Source organism: Notechis scutatus, chromosome 1 (assembly GCF_049901735.1).
Source record: "Notechis scutatus isolate UNSWTSFEM ecotype Mainland chromosome 1, rNotScu1.2, whole genome shotgun sequence".
Lineage (NCBI taxonomy): Eukaryota > Metazoa > Chordata > Lepidosauria > Squamata > Elapidae > Notechis > Notechis scutatus.
The window spans coordinates 42878234-42903278 of NC_142009.1; the positions used below are offsets into that span (position 1 = coordinate 42878234).

Below are 25045 nucleotides of genomic sequence, written 5' to 3' on the forward strand. Positions count from 1 at the left end.
CCAAGCAGCAATTGCATGTCAAGGGCATTGTGGTAGTCTTCCCGCGGGGTGATTTATTTATTTATACATTTTACTGGCTGCCCATCTTACCTCAGAATAAGTCTGAGCAGCTTATATTCATAAATTTCTGTTGCCAGAAATTCTTATTTCAAGGAGGAAGGCAGCTGGCAAACTAGCCAAAACTAGCTATTTTTCAACCTTGTACTTGGACTTAATTTTCATAAATGTTAACCATACATATACCTCATGGAGCATTTCCTGTTAATAGATAATAGCAGTACACTTTTAAAATTTTGTCCAGTATGCCATCAGCATAGCTTGAATCTACTTCTATGCCATACACATTCATGCTATCCTATCCAGTCTAGGATCTCAAACCTAAAGAGTATCTTGCAATCCAGTGTAAGTAGATGTTGCCTTTACCCATCCACTGGGGCAGGGGTCTGCACCATTTGGACCCATTTCCCACAGAAAGCAAAATACTGGGAGGCACAAAACCTGGGTGGGCATGACCAACACGACATCACTCATTCCCACCCAATCACATGACACACACCCCAGCCACATCTACCCAGGTTTTGTGGCTCCCAGTATTTTCTTTTCTTTTCTTTTTCATTCTCTCTCTCTCTCTCTCTTTCTCTTTCTGTCTCATCTCTTTATCCCACCGTCTGTCTGTCTGTCTGTCTGTCTGTCCATCCATCCATCCATCCATCCATCCATCCATCCATCCATCCATCCATCCATCCATCCATCCATCCATCCATCCATCCATCTATCTATCTATCTATCTATCTATCTATCTATCTATCTATCTATCTATCTATCTATCTGTGTTCTCCTGACCAGCTTCACATCTCATGTGAATCCAGCCACTTGGGCGTGGAGGGGGAATGAAGGCTGGCAGGCAAAGCCATGTGTTGGAGATCAACGCAAAATAAGGCAACTCCAACCCAGATCCTGTTGGGAAGACACGCCCCCTTCCTTCTCCCTATCTCCCCTCTCTCGGAGGTGGCCAGCAAGCAAACAAATGTGGCACACTGGCTGGGAGGTGGAAGCGCGGAGCCCCACCTCTGGCCAGTGATAGTGAAGCAGGCAGGGTGTGCACCTTCCCTGCTGCTGCCATCACGCTGGCGCTGGCCAACCTCTATATGAAGGCTCCGCCAGGGGACTCTTGTGGCCACTGTGTCTTGTAGGGAGCCCTGGTGGGGTCTCCTCACTCAGCCCCAAGAAGGCTCTGGCTGCCGGCATCACCGTGTTCCCTGCCAGCTGGCAAGGCAGCAGCAGACCGCTTCCTGGGTGGGCAGAGGCCAGCAGGTGGACACCTGCCTTCACCTGCTCCGGGAGGTACGGCAGGCACCCCGCCATCCAGCTCAGCCATCTGGATGGAAGCGGGCTCCATGGCAGGTGGGACAGAGCTGGGAGGGACATGCAAACCGAACATTTAGAGTTGCACTTGGCAGAGTTTGCAAGCAGGCTCGGTGGGGCCACTTAGTGGGGAGACCTCGGCCCGTTTAGTTCGCTTGAGCACAGGTTGGGAATGCAGAAGGAAATACATGCCTCTTGATGTTCAACCCTCAAAGACTCCTTTGTATCCCAGAATTGTGCTCTCTCTCCCCCCGCTTTCTTTCTCTCCTCCCTCCCTCCCTCCTCTCTCTTTCTTCCACCTTCCTTTCTCTCTCTCTCTCTCTCTCTCTCTCTCTCTCTCTCTCTCTCTGATTCTGATTATTCTGGTGCTTCATCTCTTGGGTGCTTCTTCAGGCCATTATTGGTGATGCACATACCTCGGTCGCTCTGGGAAACGTATGAACTGCTCTCTGTCCCTTACTTTCTCAGGCCAGGTGAGGAGTGACAGGGAGGGGAGGGCAAAGGGCAGGGCCAGTCAGTGGTGGGATCACCTGACAGGGAGCCCAGCAGAGGGACAAAAGAGCCCCATGCAGCTCGGGAGCTGCGGGTTGCCGATACCCATACTAGGGGATGGAACACGGTGTTCTGAATCATACTTAAGAATACCTACACAAATAGAGAAAATCTCTACTTCATAAAAGTAAAATGCAAAATGCAGCATACATTTCCCCCCCACTCACTCTATATTTTTCTTTTACCCCTTTCTTTAGAATACCTCTTAGTACTTCATTCTAATCTGGCAGGAGGAAAACATTAACTCCTGGAAAAAGTCAGGGCCATTTTCAAAATACAAATGGGCAATGAAGATAAAGATATGTAGGAAAGGGAAGGTGGTGTTAAATTGCTAAAAAAGCTATGTGGGCTGCAGGGTACTTATAGGTAATATAAACAGTAGATATCTGTATTCTTGTCTTATTTCCTGTGTTGACATTTTTCTCTTTTTGGTGAATGCTATTGCTTGCCTTGAGCTTTTCACACAACTTGCACATTCCCCTTTAAGTAATAGGTTTCAGTCCAGCTCTAATGGAACCAATGAGTCTCATTCCAGCCTTATTAAATGATATTTATGTGTGGTAGTGGTATAAGATGTTGCTTTTCAAATACAGGTAATCCTCAACTTACAAAATCCATTTAATGACTGTTCAAAGTTACAACAGCACTGAAAAATGGAACTTATGACCATCTGTTACAGCATCCCCATGGTCACGTCATCAAATTTCAGATGCTTGGCAACTGATTCATATTTATGACTGTTGCTATGTTCCAAGATCACATGATCTGTTTTTGTGACCTTCTGACAAGCAAAGTCAATGGAGAAGCCAGATTCACTTAACAACAAGGTTACTAACTTACCAACTGCAGTGATTCACTTAACAACTGTGGTAAGAAAGTTCATAAAATGGGGCAAAAGCTGTCTCATTTAAAAACATAAATTTTGGGGTCAATTGTGGTCATAAGTTGAGGACTACCTATATACACATAGGTGGTTTAAAAAAAACCTCTAAGGAAATAATTAACGATCTACTTATAGCAGGATCTTGGCAAAATTTATTATTTTTCAAATTTTGTTTGCTGCAGGTTTTAGTTTCATCTCTCAGAATTTGTTGAGGAGGGGAGTATTTTTATTCTTTTCTAAAGAAAAGATGAACAGTTATTTCCACACTTACATCAGGCAGTATTATTTAATCTAGGAAAGAACATTGGGTCACAAAAGAAAGTTTTACTCTCACCTCAGATTTTATATAAGGGTGCCAAGACAAAAAGCAGGAGCTAAGTTTATTAAGGACAGCAGCAGTTGTTACAGTGCTTTGCATATATTATATATGCTATATGTAATGTAAACATAACAACATGTTCTGTCTCACCTGTGACCACGAGGTGAGAGTCCAAGCCTCCAAAAGAATATAAATAAACAGACAGGACCAGGAACGACAGAGTTAAATTCCTTTGACTGGAGAAGTTCCTTGGCAGAAGCTGCCTGCCAAGTCGGATAACAAACAAGACCATAAATCAAGAAGCAAATGCCCCACGGAGAGTTTGTTCAAGCTGCTATCACGAATAAACAAATTGTCCTGAACAGAAATTCAGAGCTAACACGCCCTCTTTTATGTCCTGAGGGGCGTGTCCGTCTCTCAAATCAGTTCCTGATTTGACATTTCCTTTTACATTGAATTTCACGCTTCTGCCTGCGTCTTTGCCTTGCATCCAACCAGCATTCCTTGGCTTGATCCTCAGCCAAGGACTCCGGCACGCTGTCCTGATTATCTGCCAACACCTGAGGCACAACCAGGGAGGAAGGTCCCGGGGAGGGAGATGATTCCGAAACTTCCAGCAAGGCAGGCTCAAAACTCAAGGCCAAATCCTCCTCTTCCTCATTACTCGAGTCTGTGTCTTCTAACAGAGCAGGCTCAAGCCTCCGAGTCACAACACTAACATATTATTTATAGTGCCTTTCACTATTCTCCATATTAGATACATGAATTAATAAGTGCCCATTGCAGTCATGAATTGTTGTTAGTTGCGAAGTTGTGTCCGCCCATCACGACCCCATGGACAACGTTCCTCCAGGCTTTCCTGTCTTCTACTATCGTTTGGAGTCCATTTAAGCTCATGCTTCAGTGACTCCATCCAGCCACCTCGTTCTCTGTCACCCGCTTCTTCTTTTGCCCTCAATCTTTCCCAGCATTAGGCTCTTCTCCAGTGAGTCCTTCCTTCTCATTGAGTTTTATCTTCAGGATCCAGCCTTCTAAAGAGCAGTCAGGGTGGATCTCCTCTAGGGCTGACCAGTTTGATCGCCTTGCAGTCCAAGGGACTCGCAGGAGTCTTCTCCAGCACCATTCTTTGGCACTCAGCCTTTCTTATGGTCCAACTTTCACAGCCATACCTTGCAACTGGGAAAACCATAGCCTTGACTATACGCACTTTTGTTGGCAGGGTGATGTCTCTGCTTTTTAGTATGCTGTCTAGATTTCCCATGGCTTTCTTCCCCAGGAGCAAGCATCTTTTAATTTCTTGGCTGTAGTCCCCATCTGTGGTGATCTTGGAGCCCAGGAAAATAAAATCTGTCACTACCTCCATTTCTTCACCATCTATTTGCTAGGAATTGAGAGGGCTGAATGCCATGATCTTAATGTTGAGTTTCAAGACAACGTTTGCACTCTCCTTCTTCACCCGCATCAAGAGGCTGTTTAGTTCCTCTTCACTTTCTACCATTAGAGTGGTATCATCTGCATATCTAAGGTTGCTGATATTTTTCCTGACAATCTTAATTCCAACTTTTGATGTCATGAATAGCATTCCATAAAGTGACACTGAAGAACAATATTTTCCAAGAACAAAATGTTGAGGCTTGAACAGACAACTGTTTTCTGATTCTAGAATTACATACATATCTACTATATTATAAACAATTTAGAAAGCCTCAATCAAGAAACACTTCAGGTTGCATAAGTGTAACAATAATTGTAATCTGCAGTTATAAAACAGAATCCTACCTGAAAAACAGAATTACTTTTGTCTTTATAACCAAATTTATATTTAATTGAAACATCTAACTTGATAGAAGCCTAGAATTAGGAGATTTATTAGTGGTGATATAAGTCAGGTGAAGTGATCAAGATACTTAAAACTGGAAAATTTGTGAATGCAACAATACTTTCCTTGCATGTTACTGACCAGTGCATTTAAACCTATATTCTAAGAGACGAATGTAATAGCTGCGTTCATTAGAAATTAAATTTTCTAAAATAATCTGTTTGCCTGAAACTTTTAAAATATTTTAAGCAATTAAAAATAATAAAACACTTGTTGCCTAACACTTAATCATCTGAAGCTAAATTTAATAAACTTTTTAAGAAATTGAAACCAAAAAAGGTCCTCTAATTCAGTACAAACTATAGACCTCAGTTTGGGTAATGTTTCAAGCTTTGTAGATTGTGGTTTATGAAACTGGAAAGATGCTGTATGGTTGCACACTATTTCTCTTATTATGTTCTAACCTCAGCATGATGTCTTCCATTCTAACTACAGTCTATTATTTGACTAAATAGCACTTAACACAATAATACTCCTGATTACTTTTCCAAGCAGATAGGTACCAAATAAATGGTTTGGGACCATCTGAGATGCAGGCTTTCTGGCACTAAACAAGTAGATTTGGGCAATTATTTGGATATAGTCCTGCCTGAAGATCCTTCTACAAGAGAATATATATTGAATGTATGTGATAAAGCTTTTTGGGTGGGGGGGGGTGTTTAGGTAGAAGTATGTTGTTACTACACACCCAGTAATCTAACTGGAATCATAGAGCTCAGCTACAAACAACAGTGTTATTAGTACAAATGTTTGCTATTACTAGGTTCAAGACATTCATAAAAACTGATTGCCAGAAACTTAAAACTAATCAACTAATTTTCTTTATCTTAATTTATTCTTAATTGCCCTCAGCTGCTTCGTACTCTACTATCCTGGGTTGGAAGACAAACATCTGATTTGATGAAATGCTCCATTGATAATGATTCTTTTAAAATTGATAGTTCATGTTATTTAGACCTTGAGAAATCATAAGATCAAAAAGAACAGGAAGGTTATCTAGTCAAATATCTATTCCTGAAACACAGTTTTCTACATATTGACTGGATTAGCTCTTAGTATGCCTTGTTCATGCACACTAATTCACATATATATAGATTACTGTAATTAAAATTAGTGTATTATTAATTATTAGTCATGTAATAAATTAGAGAAGAGCTGCTGCAAATTTTAAAAAGTTTATCACAAAGGAAATGCTTCTGAGAAGTAGATCTATGTAATAAATGCAATATCTAATTGTATCAGTTATATTAATTTACACGTACAGTACCTTCATTGTAGTAAAGGCTAATCAAATGTAAAGAGAAGTTATAGTAAATATATTTTTCTTTAAAGTATATATTTCTTCATAAAATAATATAAAGTATATATTATTCATAAACAATCACTCCATGAACTAGATAATTAAGTTTTGTATATTATTGTTATAAACAAGAAGAATAGACTTCTTCAGCTTCCGAACAAAATAATGATAGTTATTTAATAATAGTGACAATGATGATAAAAAACAAAGAAATGGAAAATAAGATAACTAGAAAAAGTGAACAGATAAAAGACTATCAAAGAGATGGAATATTAGAATACTATTTTGAAGTGTTTATTTTGATTATCACTTTTGCTTCTCTGAATATTTATGTATATGAAATGTCTCTTACTATTTTTCATTGCATGCTGCAATTTTTGATATCATTTGTTGATTTGATAGGACTGTTTATTGTGCAGTGTCAGATACGTGGCTTAAAAGAAGGGGGTAGGAGAGCTGGACTCACTTCCTCTGAATAGCTATCAAGGAGCTGGCTAGACTGATAAGATGTTTTCCAGGAAGTTGTTGTAAAAGAAGAGGTTCCTGTGTATTGTATTGTCCTGAAAGTGACAGGTCACCAGGAAGTGAGGGGCAAGAGCAAAGCAGTAGATAAAACCACAGCATAGTGTAAGGATTAAAGTACTGATGGAAAAGTTACATCCAGCTAGTCTTTGGTTCCCTTATAAAATAGAACAGTAGTATCATGAAAATGAGGAGGGACCTCCCTCAGTGTTAGTTCAGACTTAAAGAAATCCTTATTTCTCTTCACCTGCATTTCACATATATGCATTTACAGCCCTGTATGCCCACATATTTCTTTTGTTCAGTAGAGTAATTAAAATAAAACATAGAGATTTTAAAGCAGAACAAAAACATTAAAAATCTGTTTATAAGAAATAATAGTGGAATAAAAATGGAAAATGGTTTTAGGAATTTAATCATCATCTCAGGGTGGGGAAAATGCTTTGCAATGTTTTTATTGGATTACCACAGGGACAGACAGATCCAAAGAACAGTAGGATCAATCAGTATTATATATTTCCTAGTCAAAATATTTTAATCATAGCAATTGATTTAAAGAATGTGCTGTGGCTTCCATTGTTAAAATCAGTGATTAACACCCATTATTAATATTAATTAATTGAACACTTTTATTGAGTCTCTCTGTGGCTTTGGTAATCACTTTGAAAGTTTTGTCAGATCTAGAATGATTCCAGATATAGATACAATATATGTCAGTATAGACTCAGTGCAATAAATCACTTCACAGCTTCATTTTCTTTACTTTGCTCTGATTAATATACCCATGGTTCTAATAAAAAACAAAACAAAAAAAATAGAACTCATAATTTCAAAGCCTGCTTAAAACTGAGATGTATCCAAAGAGTAAAAAGCTATCACAAATCTGAGTTCTTTTTCTCTTGCAGACCCCATGATTAAATATAACTTCCATTGAAAATATGTTTATATTTGTACAGAAACTTTTATTGAAACCTTGCCATAGTTGAATTTTTAGCTGTAAAAATTAGAAAAGTTAATCATCACTATCTCTCATCTTTCCATTTGCCAGCGAAATAAAAGCTTGGTATCACTGTAAATGTTTACAGTATCCCTATGAATTGAATTGTGTGTTCACTTCTTAAACAGAAAATACGTTTCCATAGAGATAGTGGGAATTTCATTTTTAGGGCATCAGTTTTACAGTTTAATATGGAATATTAAATAGCAAAAACATTTGATGTACATGGTGTTGGTAAATGTGGATTATTAGAGGGCATGTTTATTAAATTAATAAATTCTGAGTGTGATTGAGTTCAGAATGTAGTTGAAATCTTTCCATTTTAGAATCCTATAAGTTAGTTGAAAAAAGAGGAAAAAGAATTGTAGTTAATAATACTGAATAACAAAAAAAACCGAATTCCAATTAATGTTGCATTCTTGCATTTACTATCTGTAAAATACTTTGCTGTTTTTTCTTACCGATAGTCTTACAAACTGTCCTTCCAAACAAGCAGTGTGAAGCTTGCCTCAGGGTATGGCTGATAAAAATAGGTGCCTGTTCAAAACTGGGCCACAGGAGAAATTGGCAAGTACATGTATGTAAAGCTGCAGCTGTGCAAGCGGAGTGTGCTTGTGAGCAAAGATCCATTCACATGAGTGGAGGGTGTGTGCATGCTTGCACAAATAGAGCTGTGTGCATATATGTGCTCCTGCCACTCACATGTTCCTCCCATGCCGCTAGCTGGAAAGATTGGAGGCTGCTGCCCTAAAATATTCCTCACTGAGGGCCACTCACTCAGGAAGTCTGGTCTTGCTCTTCAGCAGTTAATTTGGTCTTGAAGCCTAATATCTCTTAGCCCTGAAAACATGTCTGTAATACAGATAGTGTCATGCCCCCATCGGAGTCTGAATCTGAGGAGGAAGACAAACAGCCATCAGGGAGTGGGAGAGAAGCTCCCTTGGCGTTGGAGGAAACTGGGGAAAGGCAAAGTCAAGCTGGGCAGAGCAGGGAAGAGGTAAAACAAGGGAGAGGGGGTTCAAAGCAAGACCAAGGCCCACCCCCTCTTCATCCTAGGGTACGCAGGGAAGTACGGAGAAGAGAGCAGCATGGGTTGCATGGCTTACGAGGGAGGAAAGGGCCCTGATTACCTTTACAAGGCACACCTGGAGAGGGAGTTTAAAGGAGAACCAGTTGGGAGGGGCATTTGTCAGGAACAAACACTGAGTTTATCTAATGTCGGCTGCTGTTATCTGAGTTCCTGCCATCCTCCCAACTGGTTTGATTTACTGCTGTGTTACTTCATTTCTGGAACTCCTTGTCTTGCCTTGCTGGATTTATTACCTTATCTTGCTTTGTTGGATTTATAGTTTAAAGTTTTCTGTTTATAGCATTTTAGATTGGAATATCTGCAGCCAAAGGCTGTTGCAGGTTCCTGGGAGAGTTTTTTTCCAGACCGGAAGGTAACTTGGACATTGGGGGCAAAGTTGGAACTAATAAAGGGACCTCTACTTATTATCTAGCTGAGTTGCCTTTGTGCCACGCCCCGGGTCCTCATAAATAGTCTTCTTGTTACAACCATTTGTTTAGTGGGTATTCAAATTTTCAATGGCACTCAAAAAAGTGACTTACAACCATTCCACGCACACATGAGTGTTCCAGCATCCCCACAATCAGGTGATCAAAATTTGAGCACTTGGCAACCAGCATGCAGTTATGATGGTTGCAGCATCCTGGAGTCATGTGATCACCATTTGTGACCTTCCTAACTGTCTTCTGGCAAACAAAATCAATGGGGGAAGCCAGATTTACTTAACACCCCCATTATTCTCTTAACGGCAGTGATTTGCTTAATAACCATGGCAAAAAGGATCATAAAATTGGGCATGAGTGACTTATTTAACAACTGCTATGTTTGGCAACCAAAATTTGAGTCTCAGTTGTGGTAATAACTTGAGGATTACCTCTACGGTACAAATTGCCTCCCCTCCCCTAACAAAGATAGGAAACACATTATGGTTTCCTGATTTGTGGTTACAAAATAAGATTATTCTGCCTAGAAAGCTTCAAAATTGTGGTAGTCTTTGCAAAGTTTTTTTTTTAAATGCACAAGTATATGACAGAGCTTCGCAAGAAGTATCAATTTTGTCAAAGTATAAGGAATATGGAAATGTGTTGTTATTATTACAGTACTATGTTTTTGCTTTGCATGGTAAGAATGATTTAAAGCTTCTGTGCTTTCATTTTCCAGTGAAATAATGAGAATTTTCACTGATGCATATCTCTTATCCAAGATCTAAAACTGAGTAATTCTGCTATTAAAGTAAACCTTTATCTACCTTAAATTTAAATTTAACTTTCAATCCTGAGGTGCAGTTTCTAAATTGCTTAAAGAATCTATAATATCATTTATATCCAAAACATCATTTGCTAAGCTATGCTAAGATCAGTGCAGGCAGACTGTTTCTACAATTGATTTAGTTCTTCAAATTCTTGTTTAATCACACTAATTTGATTCAAGTCATTTCGTTCAATAGTTGTTGGAAGATTTTGTGTAAAAGTATTTACTTTTTATTGTCTTTACTTTTCTCTTACTCCCCCTACTTCGCTAATTATTTAAGCTTCTCCTGTGATTCACCTCATTGCTTTCTTTTCCATTCATCCTGTAGCATGGGCCTGTGTTGCACATGCATCAATAGTCTTTCTTTTTTCTGCCTTGAATTCTGTCTTGATTTAATTAAGAGTTGGTGATTGAATGGTAGCAGGATCTATTTCTTCAGAGACTGGTTCCAAGGATCTCTAGAGAACTGGCAATTTGAATATTTTTTCTAATGTTACTGGATTTATGTGAAAATATTCATTAAGCAGTCTAAAGGAATTGCTGTTCGCTGAACAAGCTAAGATTATAATTTATTGGGTACCTGTGCTGTTTTGTATTTAAAATTTGTTAAAAATCAGGAACTAAAGAGTAAAAATGTGTAGTACATGGTTTGACGTTAAAGATTACTAGTGACATGTTAAATACTGTGTGCACTATTAAATCCAGTGATACATAGATTATCTGAAAACAATAGGTACAATAAATTCCTATTCTGTAAAGACACTTCATTCAACATTGTTATCTGGAACAATGGTATAATGAGCAGCAGAAATCAATCTCCAGAAAGAAGTCAAAAGGTGCAATAAACTTAGCATAGTTTAGATCAGTGTGATCCAGGGTTGTTTCAAGTTCCTAAATGCAAAACCTATAAGTGTACCTATACTACCAATACTTTATTTGGTGTCCTTTTAAAAGCGTATTAGCTAATTAATTAAATAAATTATTATGGACAGTTGTTTCCCCCATTCTCTGTTCTTCAGAGGAGATTTTCTTCATGTGGCCTTTTACAAATACCATCAATCCCCTTTTATTGAATGTTTATATAAACAAGTAAATCTTCACTTCAGGATACTAACTTATGAAATATAAAGTTACATTGAGGTGGAAGCAGAGCAACAGCATGGGAAGAGGGAAACAGAAACTGAACAGCTATATAGCAGAGCATGGCTCTAAATAGGACCAAACAAACAAAATAATTGTTTTACCCATATGTTAGAAAAAAATGGCAGCAATGGATAAAGTGATCCTTCTTTCTTACTCTGTGTGAGGTGTAGTGTTGTGTTAAGTTTCATTCACTTATTTGATGACATGAGTAGTACTGGATTAAGAGGTCTCTGTCTTCTTTGCAAGGATAGATGAGATCTTGTGCTTTCATCTTATTTTTTTATTTAGAAGCTATTTTGAAATATGCCATTTCCACACAGCCACTATTTAGTGACTAGTTTCTACAACACTTTCAAAATTTCTCATGTGTGAAAATTTTTAGAAAGGTTGGTGCCGTCTTATATTGTTGATTATACATTTAATGATGTTTTTAAATTTTATTTAAACAAATACATTGAAGGACAGCCAATAAATTTTAATAATACCATGTTTCTCACAAAATAAGGCCGGGCCTTATTTTTTCTTTGAGCCCCGAAAAAACGGCTAGGACGTCTTTTCAGGGGTGAATTAATTTCTCCCCCCACCTGTACACCAGCGCCGTCTCCAACAACAGCTCCTGAGTCGCTCCTGCTTTTCCCCCGTCCCCGTAACAATAGGAAAAAAATGATTTTGAGGTACCTGGGAGCGCCGCGCACTGCGTTTTGGTTTAATCCCGAGTGGCTGGGTGGGTATGAGAAGAGCTGAGTGAGTCTCTGCTGTTGCTACCTTTGGTGCTCCAGCCTCGGGCTCTGCAAGTTTGCAAAAGTCCCGGTACGCAGCCCGTTCCTGCATTCCAAGCGCCCAGGCTGAGCTACAGCTGTCCCTCTCTCACCAGCGCTGTCTCTAACAACAGCGGCAGCAGTGGGGGGAACCGTAGACGTTACGGAGGTGGCTCCCCCACCCAAGAAGCGGCTGAAATGCTTCCATAGTTCCTGCCGCTGCTGCTGCTGTTATTGGAGACAGCGCTGGCGAGAGAGGGACAGCTGCAGCTCGGCCTGGGCGCTTGGAATGCAGGAACGGGCTGCACACCTGGACTTTTGCAAACTTGCAGAGCCCGAGGCTGGAGCACCAAGGGTAGCAGCAGCAGAGACACTCGCTCAGCTCTTCTCACACCCACCCAGCCACTCGGGATTAAACCAAAACGCAGCGTGTGGCGCTCCCAGGTACCTCAAAATGTTTTTTTTCCCTGTTGTTATGGGGACGGGGGAAAAGCAGGAGCGACTCAGACGCTGTTGTTGGAGACAACGCTGGCGAGAGGCGCCAGCACCGGTTGGAACCGTGGAAGCTATGGAGGCCTGAGAAGCGGCTGAAACGCTGCCGAACATCCATGCCGCCGCCGCCCGCCTGCTAACCCGAGTAAGGGAGGGGTAAGGGAGCTCTCCGTGCTCCACCATGGTGTTAGGAGCGGCTGATGGTGAGGCATAGCTGCCCGCGGGGCACTCCTAATGGCAAGTTCCCCCCCGCCTCCCCCCCCAATTTCGCATGTTTTAAACTAGGCCTAAATTTGGGGGGAGAGGCTTAATTTCATTTTATGCCTAGAAAACATGCTGGGTCTTCTTATTGGGGGGGGGGTGTATTGTTGGAGAAACACAGTAATAATAATTTTAATAAATCAGAATATGTTTGCATTGGAATAATGAGGATGTTAGCTGCTATTGAGTCAGACTGATTCAATTCCTGTGAGGACCAATATTATCAATCTCAATTGGACCTTGGCAACACCTCACTATTACTTCAGGGACATTCCAGTGATACTTTTGATTCCATCCATCTATCTTATCAGTGTTCTTATCCTTTCAAGATGTAAGATGAAAGTGTACATTTGCTCTCTTTTGCTCAACATTATACACAGCTTGAAACATTTTACTTTCAGGAAAGCAAGGAAGACCTTTTCACTTTGCCTTGATTAAAATTTTGTATGCCAACTACAAAATAAAATTGTTTAGGAGCCAAATCTAGTCATTGGGCTACTGTAGTTGGACTTCTTAACCAGAAACTCTACAAGGTTCTATCTATATTCTACTAAAACTCTTGGTTCCTGTAATCTTTAACTGAGTGAAACAGTGCATGACGGGACAAACCCTTTTGAACCTACGTACAATTGCAAAATGCCTCCAACATTCATGTCCCAGGACTCCTTTGGAATGAAATTTGGCAAATTTTTAAAAACATTTTATGTCATAAACATTATCATAATAGTTTGACATAATTCAAAACGTCATAAAAATTTTTCCTGCACGTGTTTGACTCTGCTACATAGGCAGATACATCCTTTCCAGTGAAGGCAGTACATTAAGACTTCTGTTATTGTTCAAAGCTTTGAGGAAACTGGTAATGAAGGAACATCTCTAAAAGGATGACCCAAGGGGTAATGAGTTGTCTAGTAAGCAAATCACATTATACACTAAGTAATTGCTGTTGTTACTCTGAAGGTTATAAAAGGCTACATCGTTTTCATTTATCTAGACTTACAGCACAATCTAGCCATGTGTCAGCTCCTCTAGGTAGAGCAGTTCAACCACAGAAACATTAAAACTACTTTTATTGAGACAGAGCCAATTTGGTCCAGTGATTAAGGCACCAGGCTAGAAAGCCGGAGACCCTAGATTCAAGTCCTGCCTTAGTCCTGAAAGCCAGCTGGGTGACTTTGGACCAGTCACACTGTCTCAGCCCAACCCACCCAACAGGGCTATAGTGTGTGTGTGTGTGTGTGTGTGTGTGTGTGTGTGTGTGATAAGATGCATCAGATATGTTAGCTGCCTTGAGTTATTTGTAAAAAATAATAAAGGCGGGATATAAACAAACAGAATTCTACAAGTCTTATTGAGCTGTACTTTGCCCAATTAGGGAAGTTTCTTTACCCCTTATCACTTGGGCAGTGGAGCTTGTATATGCATATCCCTTCAAGTTCATCTTCATTACTATCTACATCAGGCCAGGAATGATAATGTATAATTGAGTATCAGCATACCTATGACACCAATCCCTATGGCATCCCATAAAACAGCACCATCCCGCTGGAACCACATATTGAGGAAGGAGCAGAACCATTCTAAAACACTGCTTTTGATCTCTAAATTTTGTGTAGGCAATGTAGAAAGATACCATGGCCAATGATATCAAAGGCTGCTAACCAGGAAGGGTATTCTATCTCTAGCAAAGATTACCAAGTAAAGCAACTCGGTCTTGGGCCTATGCCCAGGCTTGAAACTAGACTGAACATTATCTAGATAATCTACTTCATAGGGTATTTTGTGGCTGAATCCCTACCAGATGCTTAGCAATATTTGAGAAAAGGTTGGAGACAGAATGATATTTACTAAAGTCAACTGGATCCAGAAAGAGACTCTTAAGGGATGGGGACATACCACAGCCTCTTTCAAGACTGAAGGAATAATTCCTTTCCAAAGTTCATATAACCTTTCATATCTGGTACATATAGTATAAGATATGCCAAATATTAATGCTTCAAAGGAGAGTTTCACAAAATACATTTCCATATACCATAGTTACTTAACATCAAATGTGTATTTTTTCCTAAAAGCCTTAAAGTTGATTAACTATAATTTAATTCAGACTGGCTGTTCATGTACCTTGAGCTTAGTGCAGAGCAACAACAACAACAAATTTTTTTTTGCCCTGCAGTCCTGTTTTCTTAATTACTTAACTCTTAAAAATAAATATATTTTAAAATGTGTGCCTTACATATTAAAGTCTCTTGCTTTAGATCTTATTTGAATTTTTAAAAGAAACACTACATGAACGAATGATTTCAACTTCAGAGAAGAAAGTAGAGGTTCCTGATGCCTGGGAGTAATCTAATATGATTCCACCTCCCCACCCCACCCCCAAGTGGGTAGCCTGTTAGGAGTCTCTATGACCTTCTGTGATAATGAAATCTCCAGATGGTGCCAGAACATCCGGTCCTGCCTGTTGTGGGGGCAGTGACGAAAGCTTTGTTTGTTTGCTAGGGTAGCAGGAGAGGCTGGAGAAATCAAAGTAACAGTGTAAGTGATTCTGTAGACAGATCAAGTATACATTTCCTTTTTCTGACATTGCTTATGCTTCTTCTCTCTTAAACTCTGGTTGCTGGACCCTTTGCCCTTGCTTATTCTGGGTATTTTGTGTCCATTTAGAAACTTATGAAAAAGTATTACCTAATAATCATTCTTAAATTGGATATTTAAGACAAACCTTTCGCCTTAATATTACAATTAAGTCTAGTAATATTAACAAAGAATAGAAGAATTCAAATCTATCTCTAAAGCTAGGATAGAATAGATATCAATGGAAAGTTCACATAAATGGTGTGAACAAAGGCTTTTCAGGGAAAGTTCTGCCTGTATGGGAGGGAACACCATATTGCTTGATAGCTGTCCAAAATGCTGTTGTTAAGTATGGGACATGGCAGACGGTAGGCACATGGCGGTGAATAAAGTGCATCTACTTGGGCCATGCAGTGCTTCAGATTCAGTCTTCAAAAGGTACTTCAGAGTATGCAGAAGGACAACATACCATCTGTCTGCAATATTTTAAAGCAATTCCCTTTTCCTCCAGGATTCTGCAGTTGTGCAGCCTCAATGTTTAGTGTTTAGGAAAAAAGCATGAGGCACAAATGCCAGACTTGCAGAAGAAGCAGGAGGTGTGAGGAAGGCAATGTTATGTGGTTAGCTAAAGTGGTGAAGGCCCCAGTAACTATTTCACATTTAGGAATTTTTTTTAGATATAAAACCCAGGTAAATTCTTTTCAAAATTGCTTTTCTCTGTTTGGAAATTCTCCAATATCACATTTGATACTGTGGCTTGATTAGTAGGATTTTCCTATTCCACCTTTGTTTTTCTTTGAATTTTTAACAGTTCTGGTAATGACTCCTTAGGAAATCAGAATCTTACAATTATTTAAAGATTCTGGTTGTCTTAATAAAAGCACTAGCTTAAAATAGATTTTTATGTCACCATTAACAAAACCTTTTCAGTGATTGACAAGATTCTTTTTTTATTTCTACAGCCCATCTCCAGAAGAAGGCATGGGAGATGAATTTGACCTGATGGATCACTCAGACCTGTACATCTTAGACTTCAGTATGTGAATATTTTTTCGTCATTAATTACTTTACCTTGTTCAAACCTCTTGTTTTAAAAACATATCTGGGGTAGAGCTGGCTCAGTGAAAAAGCTATCTGTTGTAGTGTTTTAGTTTTTCCTTTATTAGATATCATGTACTATGTATTACTCTTTTTTCAGGTCCCAGCTTAAAAACGCTGTGTAAACTGGCAGTGATCCAGTACAATCTGGACCAGTCTTGCCTCCCTCATGATATAAGGTAAAATATTTGTCCTTATGAAGATATGTTTAGTATCTCTGATCACAGAGACTTAGCAGTGTAAGCAGCTGCCTTATAATAGTACTGTGTACTCACTGAAAGAAACTCTACTGATGTTCTGACAAATCCAATTTGAGACTTCACATATAAGGCACACACGTTGCAACTTATGCACTCTGCCCGCAGACATTTATGAAAGTGGGGAGTAGTTGGCTTTCACTGTAACTTTATGAAAAAAAATTCCATAGCTTATACACTTATCGTTTTTTTCGGAGCATAAGATGCTCCAAAGTATAAGATGCACCTAGCTTTTGGGGAGGAAAATGAGAAAAAAAAATCTGCCTCTGCCTCCCAGTAATTTGCCTCCTTGCAGCAAACAGCAAACAGCCTGGTCAGCTTCAACACAACCTGATTAGCACAAGCAGCTGATTGTCAGTTGGTTCGGCCTCCCCACAATCAGTTGTTTCAGGCTGCAAGAATTGCCATCACCTATTGCTGCCTCTGTGCGTTTCATTTTCGGCCTCCGCATCCCTTTTTCGGGTCTCCACATGCCCCATTTTTGGCCCATTCCGGGTGGTGGGGATCAGAACGGGAGGAAAACAGGATGCGCGGAGGCTGAAAATGGGGCGTGCGAAGGCTGAAAATGGGGTGTGCGGAGGCGGCAATAGGTGATAGCAATCCCTGAAGCCTGAAACAGCTGATTTTCAGGGGGCCGATCCAACCAACAGTCAGCTGCTTGTGCTAATCAGGCTGTGCTGAAACTGACCAGGCTGTTTGCTGTTTGCTGCAAGAAGGCAAATTGCTGGGAGGCAGAGGCTGAAAGGTGAGGGGCGACGGGTTGGCGGGGCTTCAGCAACATTCACTGTATAAGACGCACAGACATTTCCACCCACTTTTGGGGGTGGGAAGTGCATCTTATACACCGAAAAATACGGTACTTCCAACAGTGGTTTGCATCTTGACACATCTCATCACTTTTTTGCCATTGTGGTTTATAACAGATCTCTGTGGAATGAGCATGGATGTTTTTAGTATTGTCATTTCTCCATTATTCAGTGATTGTTGGAAAATCTTGCCTGTTGCTCTACTGTACTATGCTTGTGCCTAAGTCATGGTGTTGTGGGAGCTGTGATGGCTTCCAGTTTTTCCCCAGGTACGATTCAAAGTACTGATAGTCTATATCGACTTCTGGGTTGAGCCTCCTCGCTGATAGACCGTAGATCGCGACTCTGCGGCTATGGTCCGTGCTCTTTCGTTGGAGAGTCCCGATCATCACGATTAGGGGCTGAAGCTGCCTTGGAAGGGCAGTGGAGTAAGGGGAAGCTGCAAGCCAGGTTGAGGGGAGCCGCATCTCCCCTCCTGGGCTTGGTCTTTTTCCTCCTGAAGACGGCTGCAGCGGTGGTTTAAAATGGCCACCCGGAAGAGGAGGACTCAGCTGGACTAAGATTTGTGTAGGAGGGAAGAAAGAGGTGGATAACATCTGAACCGGGACAACTGGGCGATACAACTAAACAAAAGTACCCCAGGATTAAAGTAACATGGAATTTTTAAGAAAAGAAAAGTGAGCGGCAAAATTACAAAGGGACAGGAAAAAAAATAAGAAAATATTTTTGACAGCTAAGCAGAGCTTCGAACCAGGAAAGGAAGAAGCCAGAACTAAAGATTTAACTAAATTGGACTAAAATATTTTGGCAATAAACAGGCATAAAACAAAGCTGGACTTAAGATTGTCAAATAATAATAATAATAAAGTTTACAAATTGGAGACTGGACTGTGCTGGAATATTGAGGTTCGAAAAACCCTAAATAAAAAAATAGGGGAAAAAGGTGAAGACTTTGTATAATGGAGAGTGCCACCTTTTGACATAAACTTGAGCTCAAACAAAAGGGAAAGCATCCTATTTCTGAATGAACTTGTGTGGATATAACGTTAAAGAAATATTGAAACAAAGTAAGAATCTTAGAAAGTGAAAGCAGAACCAGAATAAAGAAAAAAGCAAGGAAAGACTGACTGTGGGATTGATTGATGTTTTTGGTATAGACTCTGCCTGGGCTGGAATAATTGAGAACTTTAGAAAATTGAAAGAAGAAAGAAGGAAAGTAAAAGTGTTTTTTGTGGACTTTAACAATCATAAAATACAAGAGTGTGTAATGATGATATCTCTTCGGGAATTAAAAACGGAACTTAAAAATATGAGAGAATTACTACAGGAAAGAGGCGAATCACTTTGCTCTGTGTTAGAAAAAATGGAAATGGTGATTGAAGAACAAGAAGAAAGAGCTTCAGAGGAGGAGTCGATTCAAGGAGAAGACATTTTAAATAGACAATTAACACAAAGAACGCTACAAAGAAGTGGGGAAAGAAGGAAGGTTAAAAAATTGAGATTTAAGAAGGCAATCAAAAGGGCGAAAAGTTGTGAAGTCGGGAAAGGCAGAAAGACCCAGCAGAAAAGGAGAAAGGAAGATATTAAGAAAGAGAGGCATATAAACTGGAATGAGAAAAGATATGGGGAAAAGAGGGGGAGGAGAAGCAGTAAGAAACAGGTGCATGAAATAAAGAAATACGGAAATAGTAAAATGTTGAAAAGAAATTTTTTTTTTCAGAGATAATGGTTGATGAATTAAAAAGGGGATTCTGCAGGGTGACAAGGGTTAATAAAAATATCTCTGCAATTAAAATTATTTAGAAAATAGGGTAATATAGATACTGATAACTCTTATTAAAAATTAAGGGGAGAAAATATGCTGCGGAATCCAAATGAAAAGATGTAATGATTATTATTGTAACTTCTTAAAAATAATGGTTTATTAGGAATCAAGATGAGGGAATAAAGGTATATTCTAATCATTGAGATGTCACACTCAAAGCAGTAAAAGGGGGGAAATCTATACTTGTTTTTTTTTCCTTTAGTGTTAAAACTTGTATTAATCTAGAATTTATAAAAAGAATGTGTAATGGAAAGGGAATAAGACAGACTAAAGAACCAATTAAATTAATAAGTTAATATAGACTATTAAAAGTAAGGAGAGACATTGGTAACCTTTATTATTATTATTATTATTATTAGGCAAACACATATTGTTTATCTTTATTTTTAAAATAAATATTAAAAGATTATATTTGAAATAATTAAAATGAAACAAAAAGATGTTTTGATTGAGATTAATGAAAGAGGCTAGAATTAATGTGTTTGTTTCTCTCCTTACTGAAAATTTGGAATGGAAAAGGTAATAATAGAATTAAGTATGCATATATGAATGTATAATTGCTGTCATATTTGTCTGTAAAAATGATGACCCAGAAATATGTTGTCCACTAAAAGGAGATTTTTGTTTTTATGTGAAAAACTGAATAAAATTTGTTTATAAAAAAAAAAAGGTACTGATTGTCTATATCATGGGTGTCAAACTCGATTGTGTCACGTGACATATTGTGACATATCACAACTTTTTTTACCTTTGTGGAGCTGGGGTGGCCTTGGTCTGCGCGTGATGCATCTGGCCTATGAGCCGCCAGTTGACACCTAATCTATATGCTTCTAAAAATCTGATTCCTGTAATCTTCAACTGGGTGAAACAGTGCAAAATGTTTTGAACCAAGGTACCTCACATGGGCTAACCTACAAAATATGCGCAAAATCCAAGACCTATAACTCCTAGGGAATTGAAATTTGGTCAACTTTATAAAACATTTTATAACATAAACATAAAATGTTATAAAACATTTCCTATGCTGATTTTTTGACTGTGCTATACAGTTCAACATGAGCTATTTTCAAGGCAGATACATCTCAGAATGTATCTGATTTTCCAGTGAAGGCAGTATTCTAGAAGCTCTGTTATTGTTGAAGACATTGAAGAATCTGGGTAAGAAATTATCTCTGAAAAGATAATCCAATTGGACATAGGTTGTCTAATCACCTTTAAAATTCTGAATGACGCAGGACCAGGTTAATTGAGGGACTGCTTCTTCCTGAGTGTATCTGCCCATTCCACCAGGTTTGATAGAGTGGCCCACTCAGGTCCCTTCCCTTAAATGTTGCCATCTAGTAAAACCTAGTTAGTGTCTGAGTAATAGTCCTGCCCTTTGGAATACCCTTTCCTCTGAAATCAGGCAGACCTCTACTTTTTTTGATTTTCAAAAAAGCCATCAAGTTCTGGCTTTTCCTACCAGCCTTTGGGTTATATGAGATTGGAGCCCAGTAAGTGTCTAGATTTTTTTCCTCAAAACAGTATATGCACAGTGTTGTGTTTGAAGGAGTCAGGGGTTACTTTTTTATTTGGTTTTTATTGATTTGCTATTGCACATGAGCACCCAGAGAAATTCTTCAGAAAATGGGGTGGGAAGGGCTCTATAAATCTTATATAAATGAAATAAAATAAATCTGATCTGTTGTCTTTTCAGATGGGAGCTTTCAGCAATGACAACTAATAGCAACATCAGCCGTCCAATTCTCTCTTCCCATGGATAATTTGGTGTCATGCTCCTAGCTACCTTCAACTCCTTGCCTTGCAAATGTCATCTTCTGTCTTCCTCCCTGTGCATGAAAGTTCAGCTTATTCAAAAAAGGAGCACTATTTCAACACAAAGATCTCTTTACTGACCAATATTGGGAAGGTTCTCTTTGCCTATCCCACTGCCACACTAGTTGCAGCTATAACTTTGCCAAAACCTTGATTTAAAGGTAGCATGCACGCAGAATCAGATAATGCATACTACAAAAAAGGACGCCAGGTGTGTTTTTGCTCTCATAGCTGAAGGTTACATCTGACAACCATCTACTGGTATAGTAGCTTTTCATTTAATAGAGTCAAAAGAAGTATAAATCTCAGGACTATTACAAGACCAGCATATGTTTCATATGCGCTACAAAATCAAAGGTGAACAAAGCAAGGACTCATCAGAATTCAGCTTCTCTATGTCTCAGCAATTTTGAGTGCCTAGCTCTCAGTATTAATGTAAGAACTGAACTGGTGCCCTATCTTAAACCTTTTTCTTTGCTCCTCTGAGCACAGAAAAAAATTGCCTAGTCTTACACATTTTGGGGGTTAACCAGCTTGTTTTCTGCAATGGGCACCCGGACGATCTCCATATGATACTTAAGCACTTGCCACCTTTACAGTGGTACAGATCAGAGTCTTCAGTGGAAGAAGGATGATGGCCAAGCAAAGAGTGGCATCCAACGTTCTGTAAGACTGAATCAATTTTTTTTTCTGCGTGTTATGGGAGTATTCATCGCAAGATCTGAAATGCTATCACCCAGTTTATATGTACAGGCAAAAGCTCTGAATTTATAAATACCAGGGTGGGGGAAGACAAACTGTGTCAGTACTTTATATGGCTAGAGGACAAGTGATGGACTAATGTAGAGGGGATGAGGATTTAGGGTCTGCAGTCCACAAATTAAGGCTCTAATTGAAAAAAAAATGTATAAATTAGTGGCTAAAGGAGGTGAGCTGGAGTGTTATCAGTTCAAATCTTGGTGTGGCCATGGACTTGCTAAACACTGCCGGGCAAGCCACGCTTGGTTTCAGCCTCACATCAGAAATATAGGAGCAACACTTTCTTGCCATATGGGAATATTGTAACAATTACAATATACAATAAGTGAAATGTTTTGAATATACAAAAGTGCTATATAAATGCTGCATATTTATTAAAATTGGGTTTCTTCATTACTCTTATTAAACAAGGTTTTTAACCAGTTAGGGTAATCCAAGTGCCTTAAAATTGCCTAATTCGATTACTCCATGAGATGATTTAACTTGGTGTCAAAACAGCACAGTATTTATGTTAATCTTTTGGGGAGAAGTTATTTACTAAAGATTAATTTCATCCGTCCCCAAATTAACATTGTGTGTTGTGTCATATGAAAAAGGTGGCCTTATAAACATAGCAGTATAAGAAAAATAAAAGTTGATATAGGCAGTGTAGTAAACTTATATACATGTATGCATAGATTAGATTTTTTACAAATGCATATATATTACATTAAACATGGATATGAAGGCCATATAATAGAGGCCTTCTGGTGCACATGCAGCTTGTTCCTTGGTTTTTACTTGTATAAAAAGTATACAAGTTTATCACTTGGTAAAAGAATCAGCTGTCATAGAACTAGGCACCTCAGGATAATGTTTATATCTTAAAACATAATGCAATTCATTTGTGCGACCCTGAATTTATGTCAGAACTAGGCAATGTTTATGACACATGATAAAGAAGGACTGATCTAGATATCCTGTCTGTTTTTTTCAGTTTTCTTTTACCATATATCTTTCATTCTTGAATTGACTGGTTAAATGAAAGCAGAATGTTTGTAGGCTGATCCCACCCCCACCTGCCCCAAATTAATCATTACACAATTCTTAAAAAGCATTATCAATTGCTTCTTTCAGATTTATCTAGTAGGAAAAAAGTACGATTTAGTATATAGAGACTCACAAACCTGGTCTGCAAGGCAATCTCTGAAGATGCTCTTAATAGTCTTTTCTGAACCAAGAAGATGTTTTTTTCCTGTGTTTGCCCAACAGTGGACAGTTGAGTTAGGTTAATAATATTTTTATTATAGGAAACAAACTGGTACCTTTTCCCCCCAGTATTTTTATCTTAAGTTATGCATATACTGTGCTTTCTCAGCCATCAATTGTACAATTTTGTTTTTACTTTCAGTTATCAATTTTAAAAGAAATCTTTTCATTGGAGCATTTCTGAATTGAAATTAGAATATAACAGAGTGAAATGCTTATTTCAAAACCCTGGCTAACTTCAGTAAACAGATTATTTGTCTCTATGCCAACATAGTTACAAGTGTGACTCAAGTAACTGTGCCTCAAATTCAGACTAAAGGACGCAGAAGGAATATTATTAGTTTCAGGTGAATTAAATATTGATTACCTGAATTTATGTTAGTGGACAAATTCTCCACTTGATACTCTACAGATATATTTGGGATTATAACTCCCAAATTCTGAAATAGCACAATTGAACATGTTTTCTGGGAATCCTTGTAGTATCAATACATCTGGAAAGTATGAGATTAGAAAAGGTTAGTTGCATTATCAAATTACAAATTCCAACTTTTGCTTCAAAAAGAAGGAAGGGGGTCTGTGTAGTATATACTTCAACTTCAGCCCACGTAATATTTATGTTGAAAATGAAGTTCTTACCATTAAAAGAAAAAGCCAAACCCATTTGAAAAGCAATGCAAAATAAAATACAACCAGTGTTTATTGAAAAGTGAGGAAAGTCAATGTTAGAGAATCGTAAGGAAAATTGTCAGTGGGGTTTGGAAAACAGTGCACACACTCATAATGTGTTCTGGAATAAAATGTTCACAACTTTAAACATAGAACAACTTTGGAGACTTATGAAAATAGCTTGGGAGAGACAGTTACCTCTTTTGGCCCTGCTAAAACAAATGTATCATGTATTTATTGAAAAGAAATAAAAACTTACAAAACCTGCTTGCCATAGGTGAAAGTGGAATGAGCATCAGAATGCTTCTTCCATGAGACCAGTGCTTCAAGTTGAGAGCATTTTTCCTGAGTCCTGGCCCCCTGCACATTCTTACAGAAAGATGCATGCATCATAACCTGCCTCAGCAGAACACTGATATATCAATAGTGAAACAAAACCCATTTGCCAACTTAAGTTGCTTTTGTAATTGGGCAGACATTTTGTTTCTTCCCCCTTTTTTTTGCAAAAAAATACATTTTTTAAATAGATGAATACTGGAGAAGTCTAAACCCTGCATCCTTCTTGAGAAAATTTAAGAAGAGGAAGCTACTCAACATACTCCTAATAAGCAGGAAGGTTGTGCACATTTTAGCAGCCTTTCCAATCCATGCAATTTTAAAGATCACATTCCTAAAATTGAAATTTTCAATATATACTACTCACAGTTCTCTGATTAAAATATCCCAACCTGAAACACATTTCTTCCAGGTAGATAATTGAATCAGGATGGAGGAGGCTTCACTAGAATATTGTCTGATCAAGATACAGAGCCCATAGCATTGAGAATTGCTGGTGAAAACTGGCATCCATCCCATGTTACAGTGTCAAAGCTTGAGTATAGAATTTATGGAAAGATTATGAGAAAGAGCTGAACTTTTATTCCTATAGAAATAGCACTGAGAATAGTCCATTGAGAGAATAAATGCTCTATCAGGGGGTCCAGCCCAGTGTTCTGACACAAATAGCAAACTTATCCAGGCATGGAACCTCATGGGAACCTAAACACCTTCATACATAAGGAGATAGAAACAAGCACAGGAAATCCCAGAGTTGTTCATTTGATTTATATTCCATGTTCTGCCGGAGGGTGCCTACAGCAGGTCAGGTTTTAAGTCATAATAGACATCATTACAGAAGGAAGCCTAAAAGGAGAGGAAATCTCA

General features: G+C 38.7%; 1 protein-coding gene across 8 annotated transcripts in view; it reads left to right on the plus strand.

Moving 5' to 3' along the window:
* KLHDC3 (kelch domain containing 3) overlaps positions 1-22880 on the plus strand; it is a 58549-nt gene extending 35669 nt beyond the window's left edge. For all 8 annotated transcript variants that reach the window (XM_087962313.1, XM_087962346.1, XM_087962303.1 and 5 more), the window contains 3 exons: positions 16328-16401; positions 16564-16642; positions 21048-22880. In XM_087962313.1, coding sequence (XP_087818439.1) covers positions 16328-16401; positions 16564-16642; positions 21048-21114 — 220 coding nt within the window. In that variant the 3' untranslated portion in view covers positions 21115-22880. The remainder of the gene's footprint in view (positions 1-16327; positions 16402-16563; positions 16643-21047) is intronic.
* Positions 22881-25045: the final 2165 nt, after the last annotated feature.